The following is a 26,883-nucleotide window of genomic DNA, read 5'->3' as shown; positions in this document are numbered from 1 at the left end:
AGGAAGATATTCTAAACTTCAGGATCCTTGCATGATTGTCAAGTCCTGCTGACACCACCTCACATTGTGCTTAAGATTTACTGGCATGCTCTAGCGTCATCCTGACATGCTTTTTCATCCCCATCAATATTTCCAAAAGCCCTGGCAGCTTTCCTCTGTTGTAAAGGCAGGACACAAAGTAGGGACGGAATCCTTCTGACTTCTCCAAGTCAATCCTGTCAAACGATTCTAAACATTCTGTAGCTTTCTTTTTGATTTTATAAAGTATTTCTAAATCTCTCCTTGTGGTTTCTAGCACCTCATGGGAATTTCAACATGCTTTGCACTGAAACTCTAGTCTAACGCAAACTCACTCCTTTTGTGAAGGGTGTGACTCTCAACTGTAGGCAGCAGAAGTCTGTAAGGATCATGAAGCCAAGTTCTACATGACATCGTTAAAACTTACTGCAGCTTTGATATAACTAGATAATTTCTGGTATATTAACTGCAGCAATGCTGAACAATATTTAATTTTGGGAGGAGGAGCACATGAAAACACACACACACACAGAGAACTCTGTCATAGGGTGGGGAACCTTCTTCAGCCAAATGGCCACATTCCCGGCTCAGCAACCTTTGGGGGGGGGGGCAGCATACAGCATTGTAGGCAGGGCCAGAGGAATGTACCATATTTTTCGCTCTATAGGACGCACTTTTTCCCCTCCAAAAATTAAGGGGAAATGTGTGTGCGTCCTATGGAGCAAATGCAGGCTCCTTGGCTTCAGCGATAGCAACACGAAGCCTCCAAAGCTCAGAGGGAGCGCTCTCTCCACGCTCCGGAGGCTTCCCGTTGCTTTCGCTGAAGCCTGGAGAGCGAGAGGGGTCAGCGCGCACCCTGAAGCCTTCAGAGCACAGAGTGAGTTCCCGCTGCGCTCCGCAGGCTTCGGGTTCCTTTCGCTGAAGCCAGGAGAGCAAGACTCTCCTGGCTTCAGCAGAGAGGGAGAGCTGCGCAGCACCTCTTCAGCCAAGCGGGAGGAGAAATGGAAGGGGCACAGTTTCTCCTGCCGCTTCGCTGAAGGGGTGCTGAGAAGAGAGGGGGAGATTATTTTTTTCTTGTTCTCCCCCTCTAAAACAAGGTGCGTCCTATGGTCAGGTGCGCCCTATAGAGCGAAAAATATGGTAATACAACTGCTCAGTAGACTACAGTCCAGTCATGCAGAAACCAGCTTTTTCTACATAGAGAAGCACCCCATTCATCACTCCAGCCATGCAAGCAAGAGGCATGATCACAGTTCAAGGAAACAGTCCAGGCACATAAAAGCATTCTCAGGGGGAGTGTGGAGCAGGACTGGAAAGAGGTGTGGCTTGGGGAAGGGCAGAGCATGGACAGAGTCCTGAGGACCTGATACAAAGGCCTGGAGGGCCACATCCAGACCCTGGGCTGAAGGTGCTTCATGCCTGTTCTGTGCCAAAGACTGAGAAACTAGATGGCAACCATACTCTTGTTCCGATAGCAAATCACATCACTTGAGTGATGACTTCTGGCTCAAAAAGCTTTAATATCCTTTAAGGAAATGAGGCTCCCACAACCAAATTGTACTGAACAAAGCTTTGCAGATATACCTAAAAGACAGAAAAGTTTACTTTTCAGTGCAGAAATGAGACTTTGAGTCCTTTCTCTTATATGTAAATAAGTCTGCAGGTTCATATCCTGACTTGGTCCTTAGGGATATCTATTACAGGCATAGGCAAACTCGGCCCTCCAGATGTTTTGGGACTACGACTCCCATCATCCCTGACCACTGGTCCTGTTAGCTACGGATGATGGGAGTTGTAGTTCCAAAACATCTGGAGGGCCGAGTTTGCCTATGCCTGGTCTATTATTTCATTTCTATACCACGTTCATATCCTGCTTTTCCTCCAAGGTAGCATATCATGGGTCTCCTGCTTCATCATATCTTCACAGCAGCCCTGTCAGATAGGCCTTTCAGCCCAACCTATGTACTAGCCCAACAATAACCACTATACTGCACTGACTATGTTTGAGCTGGTTCAATGTGGAGTCGTTCATTCTCAGAAAGAGACGTTTCATTCAGAAGAATGGAGCGGAACCTTGAGTTAGTTCATATTATAACAGCAATACTAGATTTTATTGTCCCTGGACTCCACTATCCTTCCCCCCTCTTTTTTTTCTTTTCTTTTTTTGGCTATGCATTGCCAAGTACCACTCAAGCATCTTATGAAATCATTTGTATAGGAATTTGCATTATGCAAAGTACATTCCAATTATCTTTCATGACAACACTTCAGTTGGCCTGAGAGTCTCATCCAAGGTCATCAAGCAAACTTAAAAACTTTATTGGGAGTCTCAACCTGAATATCCTGTGTCAATGCCCAGCACAGTCTGCTGCTACTACTACAGTACAAAATATTTTCCAGTGAAATTTATTATAATGGGACAGGGTGGATAAAAATCAATGATTAAAAAAAATAAAAAATATGGATTTTTAAAATTTAAATCGGATTTTTAAAAAATTTAAATCGGATTTTTAAAATAAAATGCTTTCGGAGGAAAAATCTTTCTAAATATAGTTTTCTATTTAATTTACATTATAATCCAAAGGCTATTCATCAGGAAATAAGGATTTGTTTTAAGTTTTTCATGTGTGCTAAAACTCAATCTACGTTTTTGGTGTTGTTGTTTTTTAAACTGTTTAACCACATCAGTTAACAAACATGGATACATATGCTATAATGTTATTGTTTTAGTTAAATAAATTGTTTAAAATTGTTATTAAGGAAATGATTATTTTCCTCCTTCCAGTAAAGTACAGCAGAAAAGTTGTCCAAATATAAACAGTTAACTTATTAAACCTCACCATAATTTCATAATTATCTATTTCTGATAGTATAAATCAGTAATTTCTTATATAACTGTAAAAACTACTCTGGAAATTTATTATTCCAAAAACGAAACTTTCCTCTGGTTGTAAATATTAAGATTATACCAGCAAGAATGAGTCTTTCTGTAAAAAAAAAAAAAAGGATTTAAATCAAGTCTTGCTGACTAGTGATTTAAATCAAATCCACCCTGCAATGGGACAAAGCGAAATCTTGCTCAGCCTGAGGAAAAAAAGCAACCATTATATCTCGAAGTGGCAGCAAGGCAGCCCAGTGTGCTTAATATTTAATATCTGGGCTTGGGAAACTCAAATCTACCCATATACAGTGGTGCCTCGCAAGACAAAATTAATCCGTTCCGTGAGGCTCTTCGTATAGCGGTTTTTTCGTCTTGCGAAGCAAGCCCATTGACAGCTTAGCGGATTAGCGCTATTAGCAGTTTAGTGGCTTTTAGCGATCAGCTGTTAAGCGGCTTATCAGCGGATCAGCTGATAAGCGGCTTAGGGAAAAGGGGGGGAGGGAAAAAAACCCGCAGGAACTCGCAAGACATTTTCGTCTTGCGAAGCAAGCCCATAGGGAAATTCGTTTTGCGAAGCGCCTCCAAAACGGAAAACCCTTTCGTCTAGCGGGTTTTCCGTCTTGCGAGGCGTTCGTCTTGCGGGGCACCACTGTACGAAGCTTCAGATATATACACAGATTTCTTTAAAAAAGAACAAAACCAATACCTGTTCTTTTACAGAAGCTAGAATAGTGGTGGCAGTAGCCTCTGTCTCCATGCCCGGACTTGTAGAAGGTTCCTGGGTGGTCTGTTGTAGTCCTTCTTCCAAAGAGGTCTGCTCAGGAGCTGGCATATTGTCTGGGGGGAAAAATCAGTTTGACATTTGATGGTTATCTGTTCAATTCACTCATTGCCACTTCTACACTAAAGCATGACATATACAGTGGTACCTCGGGTTAAGAACTTAATTCGTTCTGGAGGTCCATTCTTAACCTGAAACTGTTCTTAACCTGAAGCACCACTTTAGCTAATGGGGCCTCCTGCTGCCGTTGCGCCGCTGCTGCATGATTTCTGTTCTCATCCTGAAGCAAAGTTCTTAACCCGAGGTAATATTTCTGGGTTAGTGTAGTCTGTAACCTGAAGCAAATGTAACCGGAAGCAAATGTAACCCGAGGTACCACTGTACCTAAAATTTCTGGGAGATACTTCTCCGCTAAAGTAGTATCAAAGAACTAGGGAGAGCAGCTTACAGGGAAGATGTGATCTTGAAAATAATGTTCTACCCTTAAGCATGCCTCTTCTTTAAAGACAAACAGGAAAGTTACATACATAACAAAACATTTTAGAAAATGCAGCTTTTTTTGACGGTAACTCAATTGGCCAAATAACCAATAACATGGTGATAATCGTTAAAATGATTTCCCCATTAAAATCTGTATCTCAGCTATGTCAGATCTTTCTCTGGCCTCTAATTTTAGAGTAGCTGATAGTACTTACCTGAGACTACGAATGCGTTCTGCTAACCCGCTGCATCTATATCAACTACTTGTGACATTTTTTAATTACACCAGGAGTATCTGTTTTGTATGGACATACCCAGGCAGCCTTTGTACATGTTGACTGCCAGCTGGTAATGTGTTTGGGGATTATCATGTGTAAAAATCATAGAGCAGGGGGAACCACACAAAAAAGGGAAGTAGGCAGGAGATGAGGGATGGCTGTAAGAAGATTCCTTCTTGCTTTACTTTTCGAAAAAGTTTTTTTTTACAAGTTTTTTTTTATATATAAAATGAAACTCAGATAGAAATAGAATCTGATATTTTCATTGTGCCATTCTACCTGTCTGACATTAACCCAGAAGTATCTGCAAGGGTGGCTGAGCTGGAAGAAATTCCAATGAAAATCGTCGTTATTACATATTCTTAAAAGGTTGTTTATTTGTATATATTTAAATTTTTATATATGGATGTTTTATGATGGTCTATATTTGTAATGCCTGATAAAGGTTTGGCGAAGATAGGAAGCAGAAAGGGGGAACGTATGCCTTCCTTCCAAATAAGAACCACTTTTCACATTTTGCACATTTGATCACCATGTGATTACTAGCAGACATGTTTTGCAACACATTAGTCTTGTAAAGATAGTGTTAGAAACTGCAATAGGAATGCTAGGAGCCATGTGGCTCTTGGGACCTAAGTTGTGGGCGCCAAAACAAAATGTCAAGGCACTTTTTTGTTTTTTTGCTGCTGCCCCGCTACCAGACCAGCAGCAATAAACACACACATTCTTTTTGCTACTGGGTGAATCAAGCAGTCTGCAGGGTAGCACGACTGCAGCAAGGCAGGTGGAGACACTGGGTGCCAAGGGTGGCACCTCACCTGGACATCTCCATCCAGTCGCAAAAGGCCGGCTGCCAAGTCGCAAAATGTGACCGGCGACCGACGAATTTCAAACACTGTTCACAAATGCAACTACAGTGGTACCTCGGGTTAAGTACTTAATTCGTTCCGGAGGTCTGTACTTAACCTGAAACTGTTCTTAACCTGAAGCACCACTTTAGCTAATGGGGCCTCCTGCTGCTGCCGCGCTGCTGGAGCACGATTTTTGTTCTCATCCTGAAGCAAAGTTCTTAACCTGAAGCACTATCTCTGGGTTAGCAGAGTCTGTAACCTGAAGCGTATGTAACCTGAGGTACTACTGTAATCCATACATCTAAACCATATGACCTCTTTTACATGTCTATAGTACAAAAAGAAATCACAACACACTATTTACAAAAAATAACCCCCCCCCAAACCCCTTCAGTGCCCATAAGAGTTTATTTCCACAGACTACCAGGCGAGTGGTGACTTGTAAGCCTGTAAGAACATCTGGATTACTTCTAAATACCATCTTTTATCATATGCCCCAAGCTATGTATTTTCCAAGCTCCCAATCTTCATCTGTTTAGTATACCTTTTTATGGAAGGCATTCAACAAGTCAATTAACCTTTGCTACCTTTCTTCATACTTTCCCCAGTAAGGTCACGCAGCTTGCGCAAAGTAGCGACACGACCAGCATAAGGCACACAATGTATGTTTGAATCATTTCTGCTATATAAACCTATTAGTTTAAATGTAGTTCTTAATGATCCGTAAATTTTGTTTGCCTTTTGACGAGTATAAAGCACTGAACGAATATTTTCAGGAACCAAAGTATTCTAAGAATGCCTTGAATAGCAACAGCTAACTTTAAGAACCAAATGCAGTAAGGGCTTGCGGAGAGGTGCCCGAAGCCCAGGGTGCACAGCGCCGCGCTCCCCGGGCTTCAGGCTGCAGGCAGCTGTCTGCAAACCTGCAGAGCCCAGCGGGAGTTCCCGCGGGCTTGCGGATAGCTTCCTGAAGCCTGGAACGCGAGATGGGTTGGTGCGCACCGACCCCTCTTGCTCTCCAGGCTTCAGCGAAAGCCTGCATTCGCTCCATAAGACGCACACACTTTCCCCCTTCATTTTTGGAGGGGAAAAAGTGTGTCCTATAGAGCGAAAAATACGGTTAATTCTGCACTTCTCAACAATAATTTTTACTTGCCATTTTAAGGACTACGTGTGTGACTCTTTTGATGCTAAGCCTGTCAGAAGCTTTGGCGCTTTGCAGAAAACTGATTCAATTCTTTTGAAATCATCATTCCCTGTTTGGGACACAACAAAGATTTTCCACACTTTAAATACCAAAATTAAAACCACAGGACTAGCCAAAAACATGCATATCCATGAAAAAGTGTTCCCTTCCATAACCGGAATAAATTTATGCATCCTTGAGCTGACACCTCCCAGCCATTCTGAAAATCCGGAGATCCAACAGATGTGCTAATCCCAGAGTGGTTTTAATGCATTATTTTATGTCTAAATGTAACCAGTGAGAGAAGATAGTGCTATATTTTATTTAAGTGGTTAGCCACAAAAAAAACCATGCTACTCTACTCTACTCTACTACTTTGAATGCAGTGTGCTGTTTTATCCCTACTTTAATTTTGCTGAGCCAGAGGAGCCGTTGAAAATTATGTTCAAGCAAGGCAGAAAATGGGACTGCGCTCTAGAAGCCCAAATCTGGGGAAAGGATGCCATTTGCTGCCTCTTCAAGCAGGTGGACCTATACAATACCCACCTGGTGGTGCAAAGCTCGCAAACCCAAGTCAGAAAACCACTTCCTTTGTCTATAGATTAATTATTTGAGAGCACTAACCAGATTTGACCAAACTGCGGGAGGCAGTGGAAGACAGAAGTGCCTGGCGTGCTCTGGTCCATGGGGTCATGAAGAGTCGGACACGACTAAACAACTAAACAATAACAACAACCATATTTAACAATAAGGAGCAGCATTTCAACAGCTCTTTGGCCTGCATAGCAGTATCAGGGAAAGCAACTGCTTCTAGTAGTCTCCTCTAGTCTAGTACTTCCACAGGCACAGTACTAATGAGAGGAAGCTAGCTATGTCCCTGAAAAAATAAACCTGGAAAGAAGAACCTTTGATGAGACCTTCTTTCCAAACAAGGTGGTGGTGTTATTGTTGTCCCAACCACAGCAAGTACTAACTTGATTTGATGTCGATCAAGACTTTCAGGCAAGACATGAACAACCTTCTTCGTCACAAGCATCTTGGTAACAATCTTTCACCAGACAGCTACAACAAGCTGAGACACAACAAGATGACCATGATATCATCCCAGTCGTTACAGATTCTTTAGAAAGCATTGCGTTGGACTCACATTTTCAGATACCCATTTGAAAACTGTCTTAATTCCGCTTACTGCTTAATTTGAAATGCTATCCTTTGTCTATGCACTTTAAGTCATTAAAAAAATGGATATTCAGAAAGGAAAGGGCCTCATAATGCCTTATACAGAAGTAGGGTACGGGAGACTAATCCCCCTACGCAGAATAACTGCAATTGATTTCTACTTTCATAGGCCACATGAGCGCTAAATGTTGCAGCAGAATACAAACCTGTGACTCAATAGGCTTGACTAAGGGAAGCATGTGCTTTTACTTTTCAGTTTTTCAATTTTTGTGTTTCATCCATTCATATCCTCAATGAGGAAATGCAAATAATTTATCTGGACTGCATTTCAGTCCTGTCTTCTGCTGTTGGAGAACCTACTCCACATGCAAGCCTTCCTCTGAATTTGGAATGGATCTACTTCTGCCATGCAGATCAGATGGCAGACGTTAAAAGAGCTTTCATTGATATCATAAATGTGATTGCTTTTTAGAATTCCAACCCCCCTATAAGATATTTATCTCAAAATCTTAATTTGTATTACTGCTTCTGCGATTTTAAAGTGTTCTCACTTGCACTTTAAGCATGGCCAGTGAGCCAAGTGGTTGTGTGGAGGTGTTCTGGGAAGCTGTTCAATGAGGCTTACTCCCTAATAAGTGTGCATAAGACTGCAGCGTAAAACTAGCAGCTGGAAAATGTGCTAGATGTTGTGAGAGCTGTGTTTTGTTTAAAGCATCAGTCAGCAAAGCATGAGACTGTTAACCTCAGGGTTGTGGGTTCATGTCCCACAAAGGGCAAAAGCATGGGTAGGCAAACTAAGGCCTGGGGGCTGGATCCAGCCCAATCGCCTTCTAAATCCGGCCCACAGACAGTCCGGAATCAGCGTGTTTTTACATGAGTGGAATGTGTCCTTTTATTTAAAATGCATCTCTGGGTTATTTGTGGGGCACAGGAATTCGTTCATTTTTTTTCTCTTCAAAAAATAGTCCAGCCGCTCACAAGGTCTGAGGGACAGTGGACCGGCCCCCCATTGAAAAAAATTGTTGACCCCTGGGCAAAAGGCTCCTGCATCACTGGGGGTTGGACCAAATGACCCCTGTGGTCCCTTCCAACTCTACATTTCTGTCATTCTGATATAAATTCAATAAATAATAATAATATTCTATCGGAATATTCACAGAAGATCACTGTTTTAAACAGAACCATTTTTATTTTAAACAGCAACATACATGAAGTGCATTAGGGTAATATAACAAAGTGGCTGAATTACTATTACTATTAAGTAAGTTTCTCTCTATTGGCAAGCTCTCGAGAGCATGTCTTCTAGTTAAGATGTAGGCCAAAATGTACAGCCTACATGAAATGTCTTTCCGTCCCTGTAGCATTACTAATTTTTTACAAGTGCCCCAATGGACTAATCGAAAAGGTGACTTTCAGCTTATCACATTCACATTCTGCAATGCATGAATAGTTAGAGAAGAAAAAAAAGAGCACTTTCTGGCAAGGGGTGATGTAAGGCCCTGCATGCCCTAAGGCTTACTGAGGCTTGTTTTAGTAAGAAAATTTCACCTTCATTTGTTCCATATAACATTGGTAGTTGAGTTGACATGTGATAATTATAGCCTGCTTGTTCTGATTATTGTACTTTCTCTAATTCATTGCTGAAGTGATTTATAGTGCGAGTAAATTATGAAAAAAATAAATGTATCTATTGCAATGTTGTTTTAAAAAACAAAAATAGTGCATCGCTACAAACCATAAATTACCGTACACAAGTGCAAAAGCTCTGGATCAGGATGTTCGTGATTCATATTAAAAATGACCAAAAAAATTTATTTTAAAGGAAGTGATTTTAGATAACAAGCTCTGCCCAAATACTAAACTGAAGGAACAGCCTTTTGCAGCTGGAATGCACATAGAATATTTTTGACTCATGCTCAGGTGGATGCGATTTACCGCTTACTACTGCATGCTCTAAATAGAAGCTAAGTAACAGGTAAAATTATGCAGTGACAAACATCCATTCATCTGTGGCTCTAAGTAAATGTCGCTGTTCCACTGTATAATACAGCCTGATGGCTTATGGATTTTGGTCTGAAGAGTAAACGAGTGGCAAGAAAGCACATGACAGGGTAGGAGAACAAGTACGCAAGAAGGGATTAAAACACACTTTTAAAAGAGCATACCTTAAGCAATTATTAGCATACTGAGTAACTACATTAACTAAAGCTGAGAAAGAACATCTCTGCTCCTCCTAAGGCACACACATCTGTAGCAGGAACCACATGAACATGCTAGGAAAAAGACACATAGCAACTTAAATCCGGCTCCTGTGGCAGTTTCCTGGGATAAAATCCTAAAAAAGGTTAAAAACTTTGGTCAGCCCTCACGGCCCTTCACTTCATCAAATCTGACCCTCTTTGAAAAATGTTTGGACACCACTGTCCTAGATCATGGGTAGGCAAACTAAGGCCCGGGGGCTGGATCCGGCCCAAAGGCCTTCTAAATTCAGCCCACGGACGGTCTGGGAGTCAGCGTGTTTTTACTTAAAAACGTCCTTTTATTTAAAACGCATCTCTGGTTATTTGTGGGGCATAGGAATTCGCTCATTCTCCCCCCAAAAAAATATAGTCCGCCCCCCCCCACAAGGTCTGAGGGACAGTGGACTGGCCCCCTGCTGAAAAAGTCTGCTGACCCCTCTCTTAGATGAATGACTGAAAAAAAAAAAAGAATAGGTGCTGATGACCCATTTTACATGAGCGGTGAAAGTAATGATGTTACGATGAAGAATATCAGGATTGTGCTTTGTAGGATCAAATACTGTGCTATAAGGTACAATATTTCTTTTTATGAAGTCATATTTCCAATAATAATAATAATAATACCCTACCCACTCTGGGTGGCTTCCAACAAATATAAAAGCATAATAAAACATCAAACATCTAAAACATCCCTATACAGGGCTGCCTTCAGATGTCTTCTAAAAGTTGTATAGCTATTTATCTTCTTGACATGTGATGGGAAGGCACTCCACAGGCTGGGCGCCACTACCGAGAAGGCCCTCTGTCTTTCTTGAATTGCTTTATCTCATATAGAAGCCTAACTGAGCATCCCTGTCCTGATAATCCAAAATCCACATGCTTTCTCACCACATATATACAGCTTCAATTGATTACCGAACTCTTCAGCTTGCCTTTCAAGCCCTGTCACTTCTGTCCAATGCTGCCTCTTCCTACGCCACCACCTCCATCTTGAAATTAGGCCAACTTGGTTTTCACTGTGATGTACACTCTGAGAAACTTGGGGAAATAACATGAAAATTTATTCATGCCTTCCTATGCCCCCAAGCTTCCAGCAATGGGTACTTGAGAAAGGAAGGGAGGGAAGAGAAAAAGGAAAGAAAGCTGGACAGCAAGTTCTATGGTAATATTCCCATTAGAAATCAGAAAGAGGAGAGAGTCTTGAAGATAGTATGATGAAACTATTTCTGTACTTTCATGTAATAAGAGAATGTAGGTTGGGCATTTCTACTGCCTTAGTCACAATAAGACTAGACTATACAGCTGCTTTCATATGATCAGCGATTTCCTGTCTTCTTGTGTAGGTGGTAGCAATTTTATCAGTGTAGGCACAAAAGACTGTTCATAAATTATAGAAGTTACTATCTCCCTTCCTTTCACGTCTTTCCCTCTGAGCTCTAATGTACTTTTTTAAAAGCTACAGCTTTCCCCACCCCTTTATAATATTAAAGTATTGTTTAAAATATTAGATCTCTTGTTCTCATAAGAAGAACTGTATTTCCTGGAACATATGTTCCACTTGCTTTATATGAATTGCAAATAATGGCATGCTCAGGGAGAGGTAAATGTAATTCCTCCAGGAAATGTACAGAACACAGTGAGTGTGTGTTTTTGTGTGTAAAAACTATCCTTTTCCACTTAGCTTTTTAGCTAGGCACTGGCAGGCACTACTAGCACCCTCTTCAAAAAGTCTAGCGCAAAGGCAAAAAAGAGTTGTCGCCCCACAACCCTTTCCTAGGTGTAAGGCCTGCACAGTGGTAGCACAAAGTTCTCTGCACATGCTACAGGACTTGGTAGAAGGGTCAGCCACAAAGCTGACTAGCAAACCAATTTAAAACCTGCGGACTTTATGCACATGCATTTTTCAATTGATCTATAGCCTATGACTCTAGCTGGCCTCAATAGGATTATATGATACAACCATGACCCAGTTTTTAATTACGTTATGTCAAACACAGTTTTGTTTGAGAATTTGAAATTATTATTCATTTACTGACTGCAGTGTACAGTGGTACCTCGGGTTAAGTACTTAATTCATTCCGGAGGTCCGTACTTAAGCTGAAACTGTTCTTAACCTGAAGCACCACTTTAGCTAATGGGGCCTCCTGCTGCTGCCATGCCGCCGGAGCACAATTTCTGTTCTCATCCTGAAGCAAAGTTCTTAACCTGAAGCACAATTTCTGGGTTAGCGGAGTCTGTAACCTGAAGCGTATGTAACCTGAAGCGTATGTAACCCGAGGTGCCACTGTATATGGTTATAAGCTTCTGATGGGAAAGCTATTACGTAATTATGTTGTGTGTCCCGAGTTCCCATGTTGAGAAGGTGGGAAGAAAGCCTGTTCTGCTTGAGGCCGTACTCCCCTGGAAACAGCAGGCCATCAGCCTGGATTCAATACTGTCAATAGAGGCTCAGGTGGCTACAGGTACCTTTTCGCAGTTCTGGCTGGTTCGTCATTGAAGGCCCCCTTTGGACAGAACCAATGCACTCCATGCTGATCCAAACCTCTAGATTGTATTATTGTATGTGCTTTATGTGGAGCTGCCCTTGAAGAGGACTCAGAAACTTCAATTGGTCTAAAATGAAGCGACCAGATTACTGGCTGGAGATCCATTTAGATCTTATATAACAGCTGCAGTGCTTGCCGGCTTGTTTCTGGGCCCAATTCAAGGTGCTCGTGTTAGTGTTCAACACCCTAAACAACCTAAGCACCAAATACCCAAAAGACTGCCTCCTTCACTACAGATCTTCAACATGGGTACCAAGATCAGCAGAGGGAGACCTCTTGGGTGTTCCACTCCATTCAGAGTTTTCAGTGGGGACACCCTGCCCACAGAGGTGTATCTGGCGGCTTCATTATGCAGTTTTCAGCGAATGTAAACTAGCAGGTAATGAATTGAATTAATAATAATACTTTCTCCATTGAGTGAATGGCTTATGAGAACTTGGGGCATGTGACCAGACTCACAAACGTAATAAAGAGTCAGAGAAGGAAGAAAGGTAGACAATTGTGAAAAATGGAGCACTTAAAAAAAAACACATACTGAAATAATGTACATGACACACTACCTTATTGTTGGGAGTAATAAGGGGGAAATACTTATAATTTTTGTCGTGATCTGTTGTAGTCTTATCGTTACTACCCGCCTGAGCAAAATAATATACAACATATGAAACAAATTCTGGTGATAATTGCATAAAGATTTGTTTTTCTCTCTTTACTGTTATGATTAGAATTATTACAATAAGAACAATCAGACAAGTAAGGAGTCTGCACTTTTATATTAATGGAAAAAAACACAAAACCTTGCATGAGATCTTAAAACTGCAGACTAGAGTTGAAATCTAATACTGTTATTTATTATAATACCTGAGTGGTGTTATTTATCATACTTTCCAAGTGTTAGTAGGTACTCAAGAATAACTAAAAATAACTTCTATCTTAAACTACTGAAGCAAAACATGCAAGATGTTTGGATTTAATCTAGTATCAGATTCATTTTTACAGCCAAGGAAAATTAAGTTGTCCATTAGAATTATTTTGTACAACACAAGATATTCACAACCTAATGTTTGCTTTTGGGCAAGGGAGGGGGGTAGCAAGGTTTGATATATTGTGCTTCATTGAACATTGATTATGATCTGTTTTAGAAATAGGACATCCTTGTTCCTCTGAAGATTTAGCCCCTTGCTGTGTAAGTTAACAAACATTAGCATCAAATCTAAGAGGGAAGGAATATGTGTCCTTAAATACCATCCTTTCCTTTCTTCCTGAATTCACTCTGATGAAGTGGGGGCTGCAGACCAATTCAACAGGTTCATTCCCACCACACAAGATTTAGGAATAAATATGGTTTAACAATGCAACTTTTCTTTCTATGATAATTTGGCAGAGAACTAAATAATAAATAGTCCTTTTTAATCTTATTTTTTCCGATTAATACACTTACTATGCATAGTATAAAGATGCTTTGAAAATTTTTACTCAGTGAACCCTCATAAGAATGGGGGACACAACCAGATTTTTGTTTAATAGCGGTTGGCAGTAGACAGTTCTGTCTACTGCAGGCATGGCCAAACTTGGCCCCTCCAGCTGTTTTGGGACTACAACCCCCATCATCCCTAGCTAACAGGACCAGTGGTCAGGGATGATGGGAATTGTAGTCCCAAAACAGCTGGGGGGGGGGCAAGGTTAGCCATGCCTGGTCTACTGAGTTTGGGAAACACTAGAACTTCAACCTATACAGAAGTTAGTAATTAGTCTTCCATTATATTCTTGGGTGAGCTTGTCTATGCTCATAGAACTAGCATTGATTTGCAGAAACCGAGGACACACTTGTTGTAGTTAAAAATAACTACTTATATAGACTAGCGTTCTACAAAAAAAGAGAACAAAACTTGTAAAAAAAGTGGTCTCCACGTACGGCAAGGTTCATCAACCACTTTGGACCAGTAGGCACATTTTTAATTTTGAGAGTGTTGTGTGCACCAGTCACAACATGGCTGTCATAAGAGGCATGACATAACACAAAATTAGAGAAGGGTTCTGTCATGGTGAAGCTTTCCCCATAACTGCATTTCCATAACAGAAAAAGCTTCTGCAATTCTGTTGAATTTTTGCCTACCATACAGCCAGCAACCCTTTTATTCCCAATACAACTCTATGGTGACATCTTGTACTCACTAACAACAACAACAATAATAGTAATAGTAGTAGTAGTAATAATAATAATAATAATTTTATTATTTATACCCCGCCCATCTGGCTGGGTTTCCCCAGCCTCTTGGGAGTAAACCCCATTAAACACAGGGACTTACTTCTGAGTAGACAAATATACTATTGTACTGCAAGTTACCGTAACTAGACACTGAATTCCTAATGACTGCCTGATCTTTAGCTCCTGAACATCAGGAGACATGCCTCTTTGCAAAGTTTTGATATTTGCCCTTTGTGGGGAATTCTTTAACATCTGCCCACAATTATTTTCTGTGAATTCTAGTAACTGCCTGATCTCAGACGAGCCTACCACAGAAGAAAAGGACTAAGGAAAAGGAAGGACAAACTACAGAGATTCCAAGGAGTAGCAAATAAGATTCAGGAAGGAAAAGGAGGACAAAATAGCAGATATCAGAACCCTGAGGATTCCTCTCGCCTAGTGTCCAAAAAAACTCCCTCCACTCATCAACCACAACTCTGGCTTCATTCATGGACTAAAAACACTGGTAGAAGGCTCCAACAGAAATTGCTTAGAAGGGTACCAGCACATTTTCTTTTGTACGCTTCCTTCTAGGAGGGGGAGAGGCTTAAAATAAGGTACCAATGAAGGCCTTCGTGGGCCACAGGTTGGCAGCTCCTGATTTATGGAACTGAAGCACACATTATTCAAGATTTGCAATTTATTTATTGAAGTTAATCAATATTAGTAAAAAATATGGAAAAGTACATTTTAGAAGCTATCATGTAAAAAATACTCAAAAAGCAATCCATTTTAATACAGTGGTACCTCAGTTTACATACGCTTCAGGTTACAGACTCTGCTAACCCAGAAATAGTGCTTCAGGGTGAGAACAGAAATCGTACTCCGGCGGCATGGCGGCAGCAGGAGGCCCCATTAGCTAAAGTGGTGCTTCAGGTTAAGAACAGTTTCAGGTTAAGAACGGACCTCCGGAACGAATTAAGTACTTAACCCGAGGTACCACTGTATGCTCTTTTAGCCACACCTTCAATGGTAGTATAGTTTTGTTACAGCTCAGTGTGGAAATTCTGTTAATAAAATCCAGTCATCCAGTCTGGCACATTTCATATCATGGTAACAATGCAAAAGATAATTTACACAACACACTAAATCACAGGAGTGGAATGCTCTGATTTGAAATAGCTATTCAAACTCTTAACACAATAAAATTAAAGGCTCAAATACAGGACATTATCTAGACTGATAAATGACTATTGACTTATATTCATAGAATCATAGAGTTGGAAGAGACCACCACTCATACTCCCTGAACTGGCAAATAGATGGGCTCTATTGGATCTGTAACATCTATATTGCTGGCAGCTAGGTAGCCAAAATGAAGCATTTCACAAGTTTTTTTTAATCACCTTTGAAATGTTTCATTCTACCTGTGGCACTCTTACCCTCACAGATATTGGTATCCTCTCTCCACAATCAGCTAAAACTTGCTTTTTTAATTGCAATACAAGACTGCCATTTAGTACAAGCCTAGCTAATACCTGGTGCTAGAAAAATACATGTGATATCTCAGGGTACTTTTGTGATACAGATAAATACTGAGTACTTACAGTTTTAACCGAATCTATATTTTTGTTGTTGGGCGGCTTTCCACATAAGAAAAAAGGTAACTAAGCAACCAGTCTCTCTCCAAATACAGCAGCAGAACTGCAAAATCCGTTACTAAGCATCACATCTATACAGGTTAAGTACAAACAAAATCTCCGTATGAAAAACAGAGCCCACATAAGAATTCTAATCCAAAGAATCTTAATTATCTAAAAAGATGAACATATGTAATAAAGAAAACAAAAAGTCTAATGAAAGCAGTTACAGGGAACGTGACTGCTAGGAAGACTTACTGTAGAGAGCTTATACTTAGTTAATATCTTCAATAATGCTCTGAAGTGGCATTATTAGTTTTATAAGATACATTTACAGACAGAACCTACTTGGGCTGCAATTCCATGAACACTACATAACAAGTCCCATTCAACTTGGTGAGACTGACTGCTGAGCAAGCACGCACAAGATTGCACTATTAGAGTCAATGGAACTTGAAACGCTCTGTCTTTTTCTGAAAACGTGTAAGAGGACTCATACCAATCAACCATAGAAGTGTGTCCTTTCCAACATAAGCACCTACCTCCAATGCTCTCTTAATGGGTTTTCTTACTTGCACTGAGAATTGTAATACAACTTCGATATATTTACCTAGAAATGTAACGGGATTTGCAAGCCACTAGGCTTAGAATGAGAGACTTAAACTTTAAGTCAAAGTGAGTCTTCTAACATAGAGCACTCAAAGTTTGAGAGCCAGGACTATACTAGCGCAAGTGTGGTGTACGGTTACTCTCTCTCATTCCTAGGAATCTCAGCTTTCATCAAACCTGTTCCGAGTGCTCTTCTAGGCCTTGTTGATTCTGAAGAAGTGTTCAAAATTAGCCAGGCACTGGGCACATTTGGCACCTGGCTACTGGCCACTTGTGACCATGTAAAGATGCCAGGGTGCCAGGATGGCGCCTGATATCTTCACCAACCGGAGGTACATGCCTGAGGATCATTGGATCTGGACTGTTTTCACACACTGATACCACATCCTGTAGAATTATATCAGTTATATTTAATCTGCACAATCAAAGCAGGGGCAGTGAACAACATTACAGTCAACTGTTGTAGCTTGTCTTCACTTACCCTACCGCACTGCCCTGCTCACAGTTGTGAATATTCTTAGGTTATGAATGGTCCGTTCGCCATTAAGAAAAAGAAGCAGGAATAGGCCACTGTGTTTGTGGACTTTCCCTGGATCAAGAGACTTTTCTTCTTTAAGGTCACAACATTCTTAACCTAGCTCAAGGTTGTCATCTGAACTAGCCAGAGGTTTAACCGATAATCAATCGCAGTCATTCCATCATTCGAAAAATAAGACTTTAGACCCATCTTGCCCAAAAATGGCAATTACGCATTCCGTTTTGTCAACTGCAACCTTGGTTTAAGGAGCCATTTGGCCCCTAGCTTATATATCTGACTTTCTAACACCGTTCTGAAGTCATATTTAGAAAGTCTGCAATATGCTGTCTGCAAAAGACTCAAAGCATACATGCAGTCTAGAAAGTGTTTCCTAGCACTTTAAGTCTTTCATATTATCAGTATTATCCTGAGGTTGTCAACTTGCACAGCCATCAAAGTTATATGCATATTAAAAACTGAGGAAAAGCTAGGAGCCAATGCCAATCAGGCCACTTCTTGGTTATAGCATTTAGAGCATTTTCTTATGTGAGGCTCAGTTTGGGAAGGCAGTTGAGCTAGGAACTGGCAGCAAAGATTCAGTGTTTATGTCAAGCACAACGCTTAAATGTTAGTTAATGCATGAGCATAGAGGTGGAGGCAGAAGGTCAACTGCTTCAGTCACAGCTTTTTTCACTTGACATCTGGACAAATACTACCAGCCTCTCAAAGAACTGCTGCCTTTTTTGAACAAAGAAAGCAGGAATTGATTAATTATTGCAGAGAACATATATGAAAATGCAAAGTGTTCTAGACTGTTAGGAATAAGTACTGTAGCACTGTCATTCTTTTGGAGAGTTCAATAAACAAGAAAATCCTCGGTGACCTCAAACAGATGTCTTTTGAGAAATACAGCTTGTGCAGATGGAACACGTGAGTTTTACCTACAGTTAAGACATTGTAAGCAAGTTTCTCTCCTACATGGCACAAGTCTTCTGCAGGTTCTAAGTTCTAACTAATTTCTAGGTTGATATTAACACCAATGTCAACAAAAGCTAAGCATGGCAACAGTAGTTTACACTACTTTGGATTTTATCTTAACGATGGCTAAAAACCAGGGTTGGGTTAAGAGGGAACCCAAGTTAGTGTTAACTACTTGTGTCATGCTTAACCATGGTTAAAATGGCATAGGAAATTCACATCAGAAAGGAGATTGGCAATTGTGGAAGTATATGGTCTTGTGCCCTATGCCCAGTAATTTAACCATGGTTAAGAGATTAGAGATGCTAGTCTGGCAAAGCCCCATGGTGAATTTCTTGACTGACCCAGAGTATGCCATTGGCAACACTTATGGCTGGCAAATTTTATTTCTCCTTCCCTTCTACTATTGAACTGTTCTGTCAACCAGACCAGAGTGTCCTGCCCAACAAAGACGGTGTGATCCTAGGATGTTACCACTGATGCAGAACCATTTTTCACCTAAGTCAAATTTGGCTGAATTAGATAAAAATAGATTCTTCAACTTGTAGTCAGCTTAACAAAATTTGGCTACAGGCAGAATTCTATATTTTGATCTGAAAACAACTTCTTACTAAATCAATGAACCTAGGAAAATGTATTTGCTCCAAGAACAACAAACAGAACTTTAACCTGAAAAAACCCCAAAGCTTTTCCTAAAACTGGATTGACAAAATACAGTGGTACCTCAGGTTAAGTACTTAATTAGTTCCAGAGGTCTGTTCTTAACCTGAAGCACCACTTTAGCTAATGGGCCTCCTGCTGCTGCCGTGAAACCGGAGCACGATTTCTGTTCTCATCCTGAAGCAAAGTTCTTAACCCGAGGTACTATTTCTGGGTTGGCGGAGTCTGTAACCTGAAGCGTATGTAACCCGAGGTACCACTGTACATTCTTCTTTAATTTCAGAAACGTCATTCCACAGAGATGCTCATAAAAGTTCATTACACATTCATAACCTGTACCAAGGAAGCAAGGCTGAAGTCACACTCTTATTTACTTGAAACCTAATTATAATCAATTGGATTGTTATGGCTAAATTTCGTGATACAGGAAATCAGTGATGGGACTGAATGGCAATTTTACTTTGTAACTGGGGGAGTTTCTGGTTCTGATCAAAGCAGCAGCAGTAAGGAGGTTTCTAAACCCTTCTGCTCATAGGGTTTCTCCTACCCTGAAACTGCTAACACTGTGCAGGGGAAAACAGAGGAAGGTTAAATACTCATCCCTCAGTACCATTGCTCTCATCACCAAAATCAGATCCATGCACCCCAGCCTGCTGTAAAAAAGGAAATTACAATGTCCAGTGATCTAGATCTCTTGGTTCTTGTGTAGTTTGGGCCACATATAGTATTCAAAGTTGTCAAAGCTTTTCTGAGGAAATCACTTAAATTTTAGAGGGAAAGTTACTTGATATTTTTAGAAGATACTATGCAGCTAATCCATACAAGTATTATTTCATTACTATATGTGCATGTGCATGCACATAGACATTTACTTTAAGCTTTGGATTAACCCCTACACAACCCCTATGTATTCAGAGGAGAGGAGAACAAAAGAAGTTCTACTGATGGCTACAAAACATTCCTAGCAGCAGAATGCAAATTCTAATTTTCAGCTGGGATTGGAAGGAAGATCATTTCAGTGGCAATGGGACCAGTTGCTGAAAAGGGGGTACTGAACTTGGCATTGACACTTACTATGAGCCACTTCCAAAAAAGTTTTCCAACAAACTTTCTCATATTGAAACTATATGTAAACACAATTTCAGTCTACATTTTACAAGGGTTACTATATCGGATCTGCCCTTATTAGTCAAACATGAAAAAGCCTTCTATGCAACTCTAAACTTCGGTATCTTATTTCAGTAGTGCATACACACAATTTGTCCAAGAAAAAGGAAAATTTGAGATAGTACAGCAACCACATGAGTGCATATATGAATGTCACGAATGCTTTGCTATGTAATCAGAGTAATATACCTGATCTAGAATTTATGATCCTTCAGTCTTTGCAATGTAAACATTCTGCAGACATAGGGATGGCTCTTACATTACTTTAGTGATATGCTTGTTCCTGCAAGATAGCTCCCATGCTGCACCAATAAATTAGGCAATGCTGAAATTGTACAGAGCCTTGGGAGGAGTGGCATTGTTGTGGTGAGAAGTCGTCCCCTCCACCCCTCCCAATGATCTTATTATTACATGCATTATTGAAGCTGTGTGAAAATTTACTACATGAAAGTGGCAAACACTCCCCCAGGATGGCATAAGAACCAACTTCAGTTACAGACATTATTTATATACAGTGGTACCTCAGTTGTCAAACGTTTCAGAAGTCGAACGGTCTTCTGGAATGGATTAAATCTGACAACTGAGGTACCAATGTATATAGAAGGAACTACTCAGTTCCTTCTGTATATTCTCATATTTGTCTGGTATTCCACCTTGTTTGGTATTCCACCTTGCTGGCAACAACCCAAAAGAGACTAGAAACCTGTGGCCAAGTAATTGGCTGGTCGGTTTAAGCCAATATCTGGAATAACAAACATATTCTTGACCTATTTTTTCCCTTAGGGCTGCCATGCCACAATGGTACAGTAACAAATGACCACTTCTTGGTCAGGATCTAGACCAATCTTCCCCAAGCTAGTAGGCTAAACCATCTGGAGGGTACAGCTGCCATCATCACCAGGCGTTAGGGCCAATGTTCAGGGATGAGGGGAGCTGAAGTTCAGTAACTTCTGGGGGCCCCACAAGTTCCTTACCCTGTGTTAGGTGGCTAAAGCTTTCCATTGTAACAAAGTGGCATGTATGTGTTATACATAGTCCTCAAAAGACGTAATTATTTTTAAAAGACATTAGGAATTTAACACTGTCAACATAGCTGCCTTAGAACATCCCTCTGGTACAGAAGTACACAATTCATATTGCCTTCAGGGCAAAGTTATATTTCCCCTGCTAAGAGGACTGTATCACTGCATTAACCACTGAAAAGCATAGGCTATTATTCCAACATGTATGCTTCTTAAAACTATTTTCCTTTACACCCTAATTTTCTCTGTGTCTCACAGCCTGCTTTCTCCTTTCTTTACACAGCTGCACATCTCTCTGAAGAGCTAAGAACTCACCCTCCTTTCCATGCTCTCTCTCACCACCAGTTTTGTGTCCCTACTCTCAGCAACCGTTTTTTTTTTACTGTTGTCTACCTAAAGCAACCTTTCTCAACCTTGGGTCCCCAGATGTTTTGGGCCTACAACTTCCATCATTCCTAGCTTGCAGGGCCAATGGTCAGCGATGATGGGAGTTGTAGTTCAACAAAATCTGGGGACCCACGGTTGAGAAAGGCTGACCTAGAGGGTTCCTTAAAGTCCCATTTCTCAGCAACCTACTCTTTTTCCATAGCAATATTCCTGTATTACCCCAGGTATCTGTGCACCCTCATTTCTGTTGTCCCCATCCTCTGCTGGCTACTGCATTTGCTGACGGGCAAACCAAGCACGTGCCAAGGGCCTCAAATGACTGAAAACAGTACTCCTTGTGCAGAATTTTGGCTGAGGCAATCCTGAATAGAAAATGCTATTAATAATTGATTATTATTAATCATAAATATTATTAATGCAGTTCAGAAGGAGAAGCTCTTGTCAGTGGCTGGCTTTTTAACTGCTTCTGAAGAAAACTGCCCTGCCAAGAACCAAGATTTAAAAATTAATTTATGCATAGTTTTGGTCCATTACACGCCACACACCAGCATGTAAGGAGGACACACTAACGGGGAGGGGGTGTCTCAGTTTGTAAAGTAACACAAGCTATCACAAACCAAAGTCCAGGGCTTACTTAAAGATCTCTGCATACCCCCCCCCATTTCTCTGGTGCCTCTGCATCCCCACTTCTCAAGCTAATATCTCCTTTTCCCTCTGTATCCATTTCCTCATTCCATAGATTTAGCTGAATTTACCAACTCTCACTTATTTCTTCCTTCTTTCACCACCCTATAAGTCTATCAATATCCAATTTTATCCCCTTTCCCTCTCTGCACCAGTACATATTTTTCTGTACCCTTAGATGCTACTGGTTTCCTCCCATTTCTTTATCCTCTATTTGTGTTCCATTTCTGTCTCCCTCTGCCCCATCCATCCTTATTCCTCACCAAATTCAGTGGAAACAGCCCACTCCTTGGCTCTTAGCTCCCAGGAATGGAATGTGCATTATACTGTGGCTGCCTGCACCGGGCTAGAAACACTGGCATGAATCTATTCTGTGCCTCTGAAGCCAGGGAAATAATCCAGATCTTCTCCCATCCCCACTTCCACCTTTCCTGGTTTTTGGGCAGGCCTTAGATGGTTCCACAGATATGCTGGAAAGGGCCATAAACATTTATTTATTACTAATAATTGTTTGAAGTTGTTAGCCACATCACAACTGTTCTTGGGAAGCTATTGCAACCTGTTGCCAAGTGTCCAAACTGGAGGTGTAGATCATATCCCTCAGAGTCTTGAAGGAACAGCCGTCACTGCATGTACCTCCAGAAAGGCCATTCTTGAGCAGCAAGTCTACAAATGTATTATGTAGGGCAAATCTAGCTATTGACAAGATTTGCCTGAAATGAGGTCAAGATTCTGCAGAGATGGGTAAGATTCCCTATCCTTGCATTAGACCACCTAGTAAAAATGCATTGGGTCAACTTGTCTGCATATGAAAATGTACCCTTTTTTAAAAAAAAAAAAAATATGGCACAGCGGTTATTTCAGTATATATAATCTTAAAAAAATCAATACAGCAATCCCGCAATTTACAGGGGTTACGTTCCAGGAATTGCACCTAAAGCTAAAGCACATTGAGTTCAATGGCAGGTAGGACTGCCAAAGTCTTTTTTCCCAGATGCCTGCCCCTTTTCAATATATATATATTTCTTGCCAAGTGCATAAAGCTGAATGCACACAGGTAAATGTGCATAAATCGCAGGCTTACTGCATTACAAATAATCCAGGTAGCACAGTTATCTTTTTAAAAGTTCTGTAATACTGGCAAGAGGTCAAACAAAAGAGAAGTGGGTTGTTTATATTATGTTTTGTCCTTTCCAGTCTCCTAACTCCCCCCTCCTGCCCCTCCACCCCATGAACACTTTTGCCCTTTGATTCAATAGCTGGTTGCACTACACTCAGAATATGCAAACAAGGATATCCTGGCAGGACAAAAAACCTTAGTGATGGCTATTGGGTTTATTAAGCCTATAAGTATGAAGATCTATTATGATAATTAAGACATTTAAAATAAAGACTGGCTTCTCACACCACAGACTTCTACAGCAATTCCCTCAGAATGTGTTTCACCTCTCAGTGCAGAAAATATCTTATTGGATTGCTCTTACAATATGAAATCACTTCATTCAATCATTCTTGAGGAGATGCTATACTTTATATGTCATGAGATCAGGAATTCACTTTATTATCTGAAACACAGTACCTAAACAAAAGAGAGAGATTGCCACTTAAAATGAAACACTCTAGTGAAATATCCTCTATAGCTGTGAAATAGGTTGGTGGCAAAAGGAGTAATATCTAGAAAAAGGTAAAGCTTGTAGTTGTGAGAAAACAGCTGGTGTCACCAAAGCACTGAGGTGGAAGGGGTGGGGGGAAAGAATTTGAGGCTACTCTAATGCCAAAATCAGACAGTGAGAATGGGTGGAGACATAGCGGGTTCTAATGATTCTAGGAATGGTTGCAGATGAGCAAGTTTGGGAGGGAGCTTGAAATTTGCTGGCTCTGAAACGGCTGAAGCACCAGAGAATGAGTAAAGGAAGTTCAGAGGAGCCAATATCATTTGGGAGTGAGTTAGGTATACGAATATAGGTATTTATCAAGCAGTTACAGTGCCTAAGTATACTGGTAATTACTGTTGCATAATAAATCTTCAAAATGCATTTTATCCTATTTTAATATCACCCAGCTTCCTTTACTAAGAAAGGAAAACTGTGCTGTCTGATAAGTCATTTGGTTCACAATAATTCTATGTAACGATTACAAAACTCCATCCAAATATGGAAATTCAAGCAATCCTTCAGAAGCACAATGTCGATGCAAAACCTATAAAGCATTAGGTGCCTAGGACTCTCCCATGAGCACTCCAGTTTTGACTGTACACATTGCTGTATTTAACAGTAGTGGGGACAGTGACAGTCAAGGATGCACAGGATACTGCTTACAATAAATACATTAGGGATGTGTGTGCGTGTTTTAAATTTCACTGAACCTCAAAAGTATGTTTTACAGCTAAAAAAAGCACACATAATCACTCATAAAATAGCATTCAGCATACAAGACGGCAGACGCCTTTGAATATAAAGCATTTCATCAGGGCAACAGCAATATCTGTTTTGAAGCAAGGTATATTACAGTTTTTAAAATGCTCTTTTGCAGGCACCTTTCAATTAAAAGTAATAGCCAAGCCACCATCTCTTATTTTGAATAACTGCCCCAAACATGTCAGAACAGCCAACTATGCGAAATGCTCTGGGACTTGCTTTGGCAGCTACCACTACAATTTCTTCTTAACCTAAGGATGGTAATTATTTCCTTTCATCTGGCAGAGGGGGAAAAAATGAAACAGAAAACAACTACTTTTAGATCGTGTTCAGACTCGTACATTATTCCCTTTTACCTATGGCTGAACCATTGTGCCCCAAACTTTTCGACATGTTGTTTTGTCTCCCTTCCCCACCCCCACCCCACTCCACTCCAAGCCCCCTCCTCACAAATATCAAGTTAAGCGGTTTTGGCAGCTTCAATAGATGAATAGACCTAATACATGGTACTACGAGACATAAATCTGGGGAAAGACATGCTGGCAATTGTTATGCCCTGCTGCCATTCTGTGTTGTTCCAAATGGTAATTGACACGCCCAGTAATTTAACAGTACCAGACAGTCCTCTCTGCCCCATCTCTAGTAAAACACTTGCCTCTCTGTTCTTTAATCTGATTGGCATTATAGGGGTGTACATGAAGCTCACTATTGATAAGAAACAGTTATCCCTCTAATGCTCCATATGAAAACATCTCTAGATTATAGTTTCATGCACTGAATATAATGGGGAGTGGGGGGTGGAATATGTTGTAAAACTCTTCCTATAATGCCACACAGCTTTAATACATATTTTTCTCTGGTCCTCAGCCGGTTTTCTGCAGGGCTTCCCTCAGTTTCCATAGCTCTGCTTTGAGTCATATACCAAAATGCTACAGTACTGAACTGAATGACGTCTGAATCATAACTTGGCACAAAATACGTTTGAAAGAGAGGGGGTAAGGCAAGCCCTCGCTTTGCTCGACAGGGATAGGTCAAACCAACAGTCATTAGAAGGGCCATCAAAAGTAGCCTTCAAGGGGAGGAATCTGACTAGACTCTGATCCTGTGTAATGCCATGCTCAAAGCATGCAGCACGGCTACTGCTTCTTCTCTCTCTGCAGCAAGGCGGCAGGAACGGGCTTTTTCCCTTTTGCTGTTCAAGAGATGGTCCAGTGACCTTTGGCTGTTCAGAGAGCTGGGCAAGAAGCGATCTGTTGCAGCGGGCTTCCGAGGCATTCCATGCATTCCTGCACTATCTAAAAGCTCCAGGAACAAACAACGTGTCCCCCTCCCACACACAGGCACACACCTGCCTTCTCATTCGCCCAGAGCGCCAGCAGCTTCCGTCCACACACCACCGTCTGTCGCACTCCTCAAACATGCAGCCAAAACCAAGCAGTCACTGCCGCTGCTGCCCCCTCCTTCTCTCTCCCTACAGGGTGACTGCAGAGGGACAGTAGTTGGGGGTCCCCTACTGAGGAAACCCAGGGCAAAGAGAAAGAGAGAGAAAGAGAAAGCACGAGAGCCACAGACATTTTCTGGCTTCGCTACTCGAGCCTGGTTGCATGTGGCTCTAACAAGCAAATGGGAGAAAATACAAGATGGGGGCGAGGTCGAGTGAGGGGAGACTGCAGGTTAAGAGGGAAGGATTTAGAGGGCCAGGAAGAGAAAGGGGGGGTGGAAGCAGCTGGTTAACCAGGGAAACAAGAGGAAGGGGATAGGACGTTGTTGTCCCTCCCCGCTTTTAAAGACAAGAGGCTGAAGAAGCAGGAAGAAATTTATACCAAGAGAACATGGGGAATTCCAGCAAAGATGAGGGAATGGGCAGGGAATTGTGAGGGTTTAAAGGACATGCAAAAGGCAGGGGAGGATTGAAGGGGCTTATACTCAGGCAGACAAGGGCGTGGGGTTTTACTGGGGCTCAGTGAATGAAAAAGTACAGGGGAGGGGGGAAATACTGAAAAGCAGTATTACTTGTAAAATAAGAGTATAAAAAGCTTTATAGGAACCAGAGGACGTTCACTCTGAGAAGAGGCCAGAACTAAAAAGGGAAGCTATTTAAGGAAATGATCGTCTATTAATGAGGGAAATGCAAAGGTTTAGAAAGCAAGAAATGAGGTTAAGAAAAGGGAATA

At 41.1% G+C, this 26,883-nt stretch overlaps 1 protein-coding gene across 2 annotated transcripts in view; it reads right to left on the bottom strand.

The window, feature by feature from the left end:
• Window positions 1-26,883, bottom strand: part of PKP4 (plakophilin 4) — a 93,430-nt gene that overhangs the window by 65,341 nt on the left and 1,206 nt on the right. For both annotated transcript variants that reach the window (XM_081928812.1, XM_081928811.1), the window contains exon 2: window positions 3,606-3,736. In XM_081928812.1, the coding sequence (XP_081784938.1) occupies window positions 3,606-3,731 (126 nt within the window). In that variant the 5' untranslated portion in view covers window positions 3,732-3,736. The remainder of the gene's footprint in view (window positions 1-3,605; window positions 3,737-26,883) is intronic.

This window comes from Podarcis melisellensis (genome assembly GCF_964234715.1).
Source record: "Podarcis melisellensis genome assembly, chromosome: 1".
Classification (NCBI taxonomy): Eukaryota; Metazoa; Chordata; class Lepidosauria; order Squamata; family Lacertidae; genus Podarcis; species Podarcis melisellensis.
Note: the sequence above shows the minus strand (reverse complement) of the source record. Positions and strands in the feature narration are given on the sequence as shown.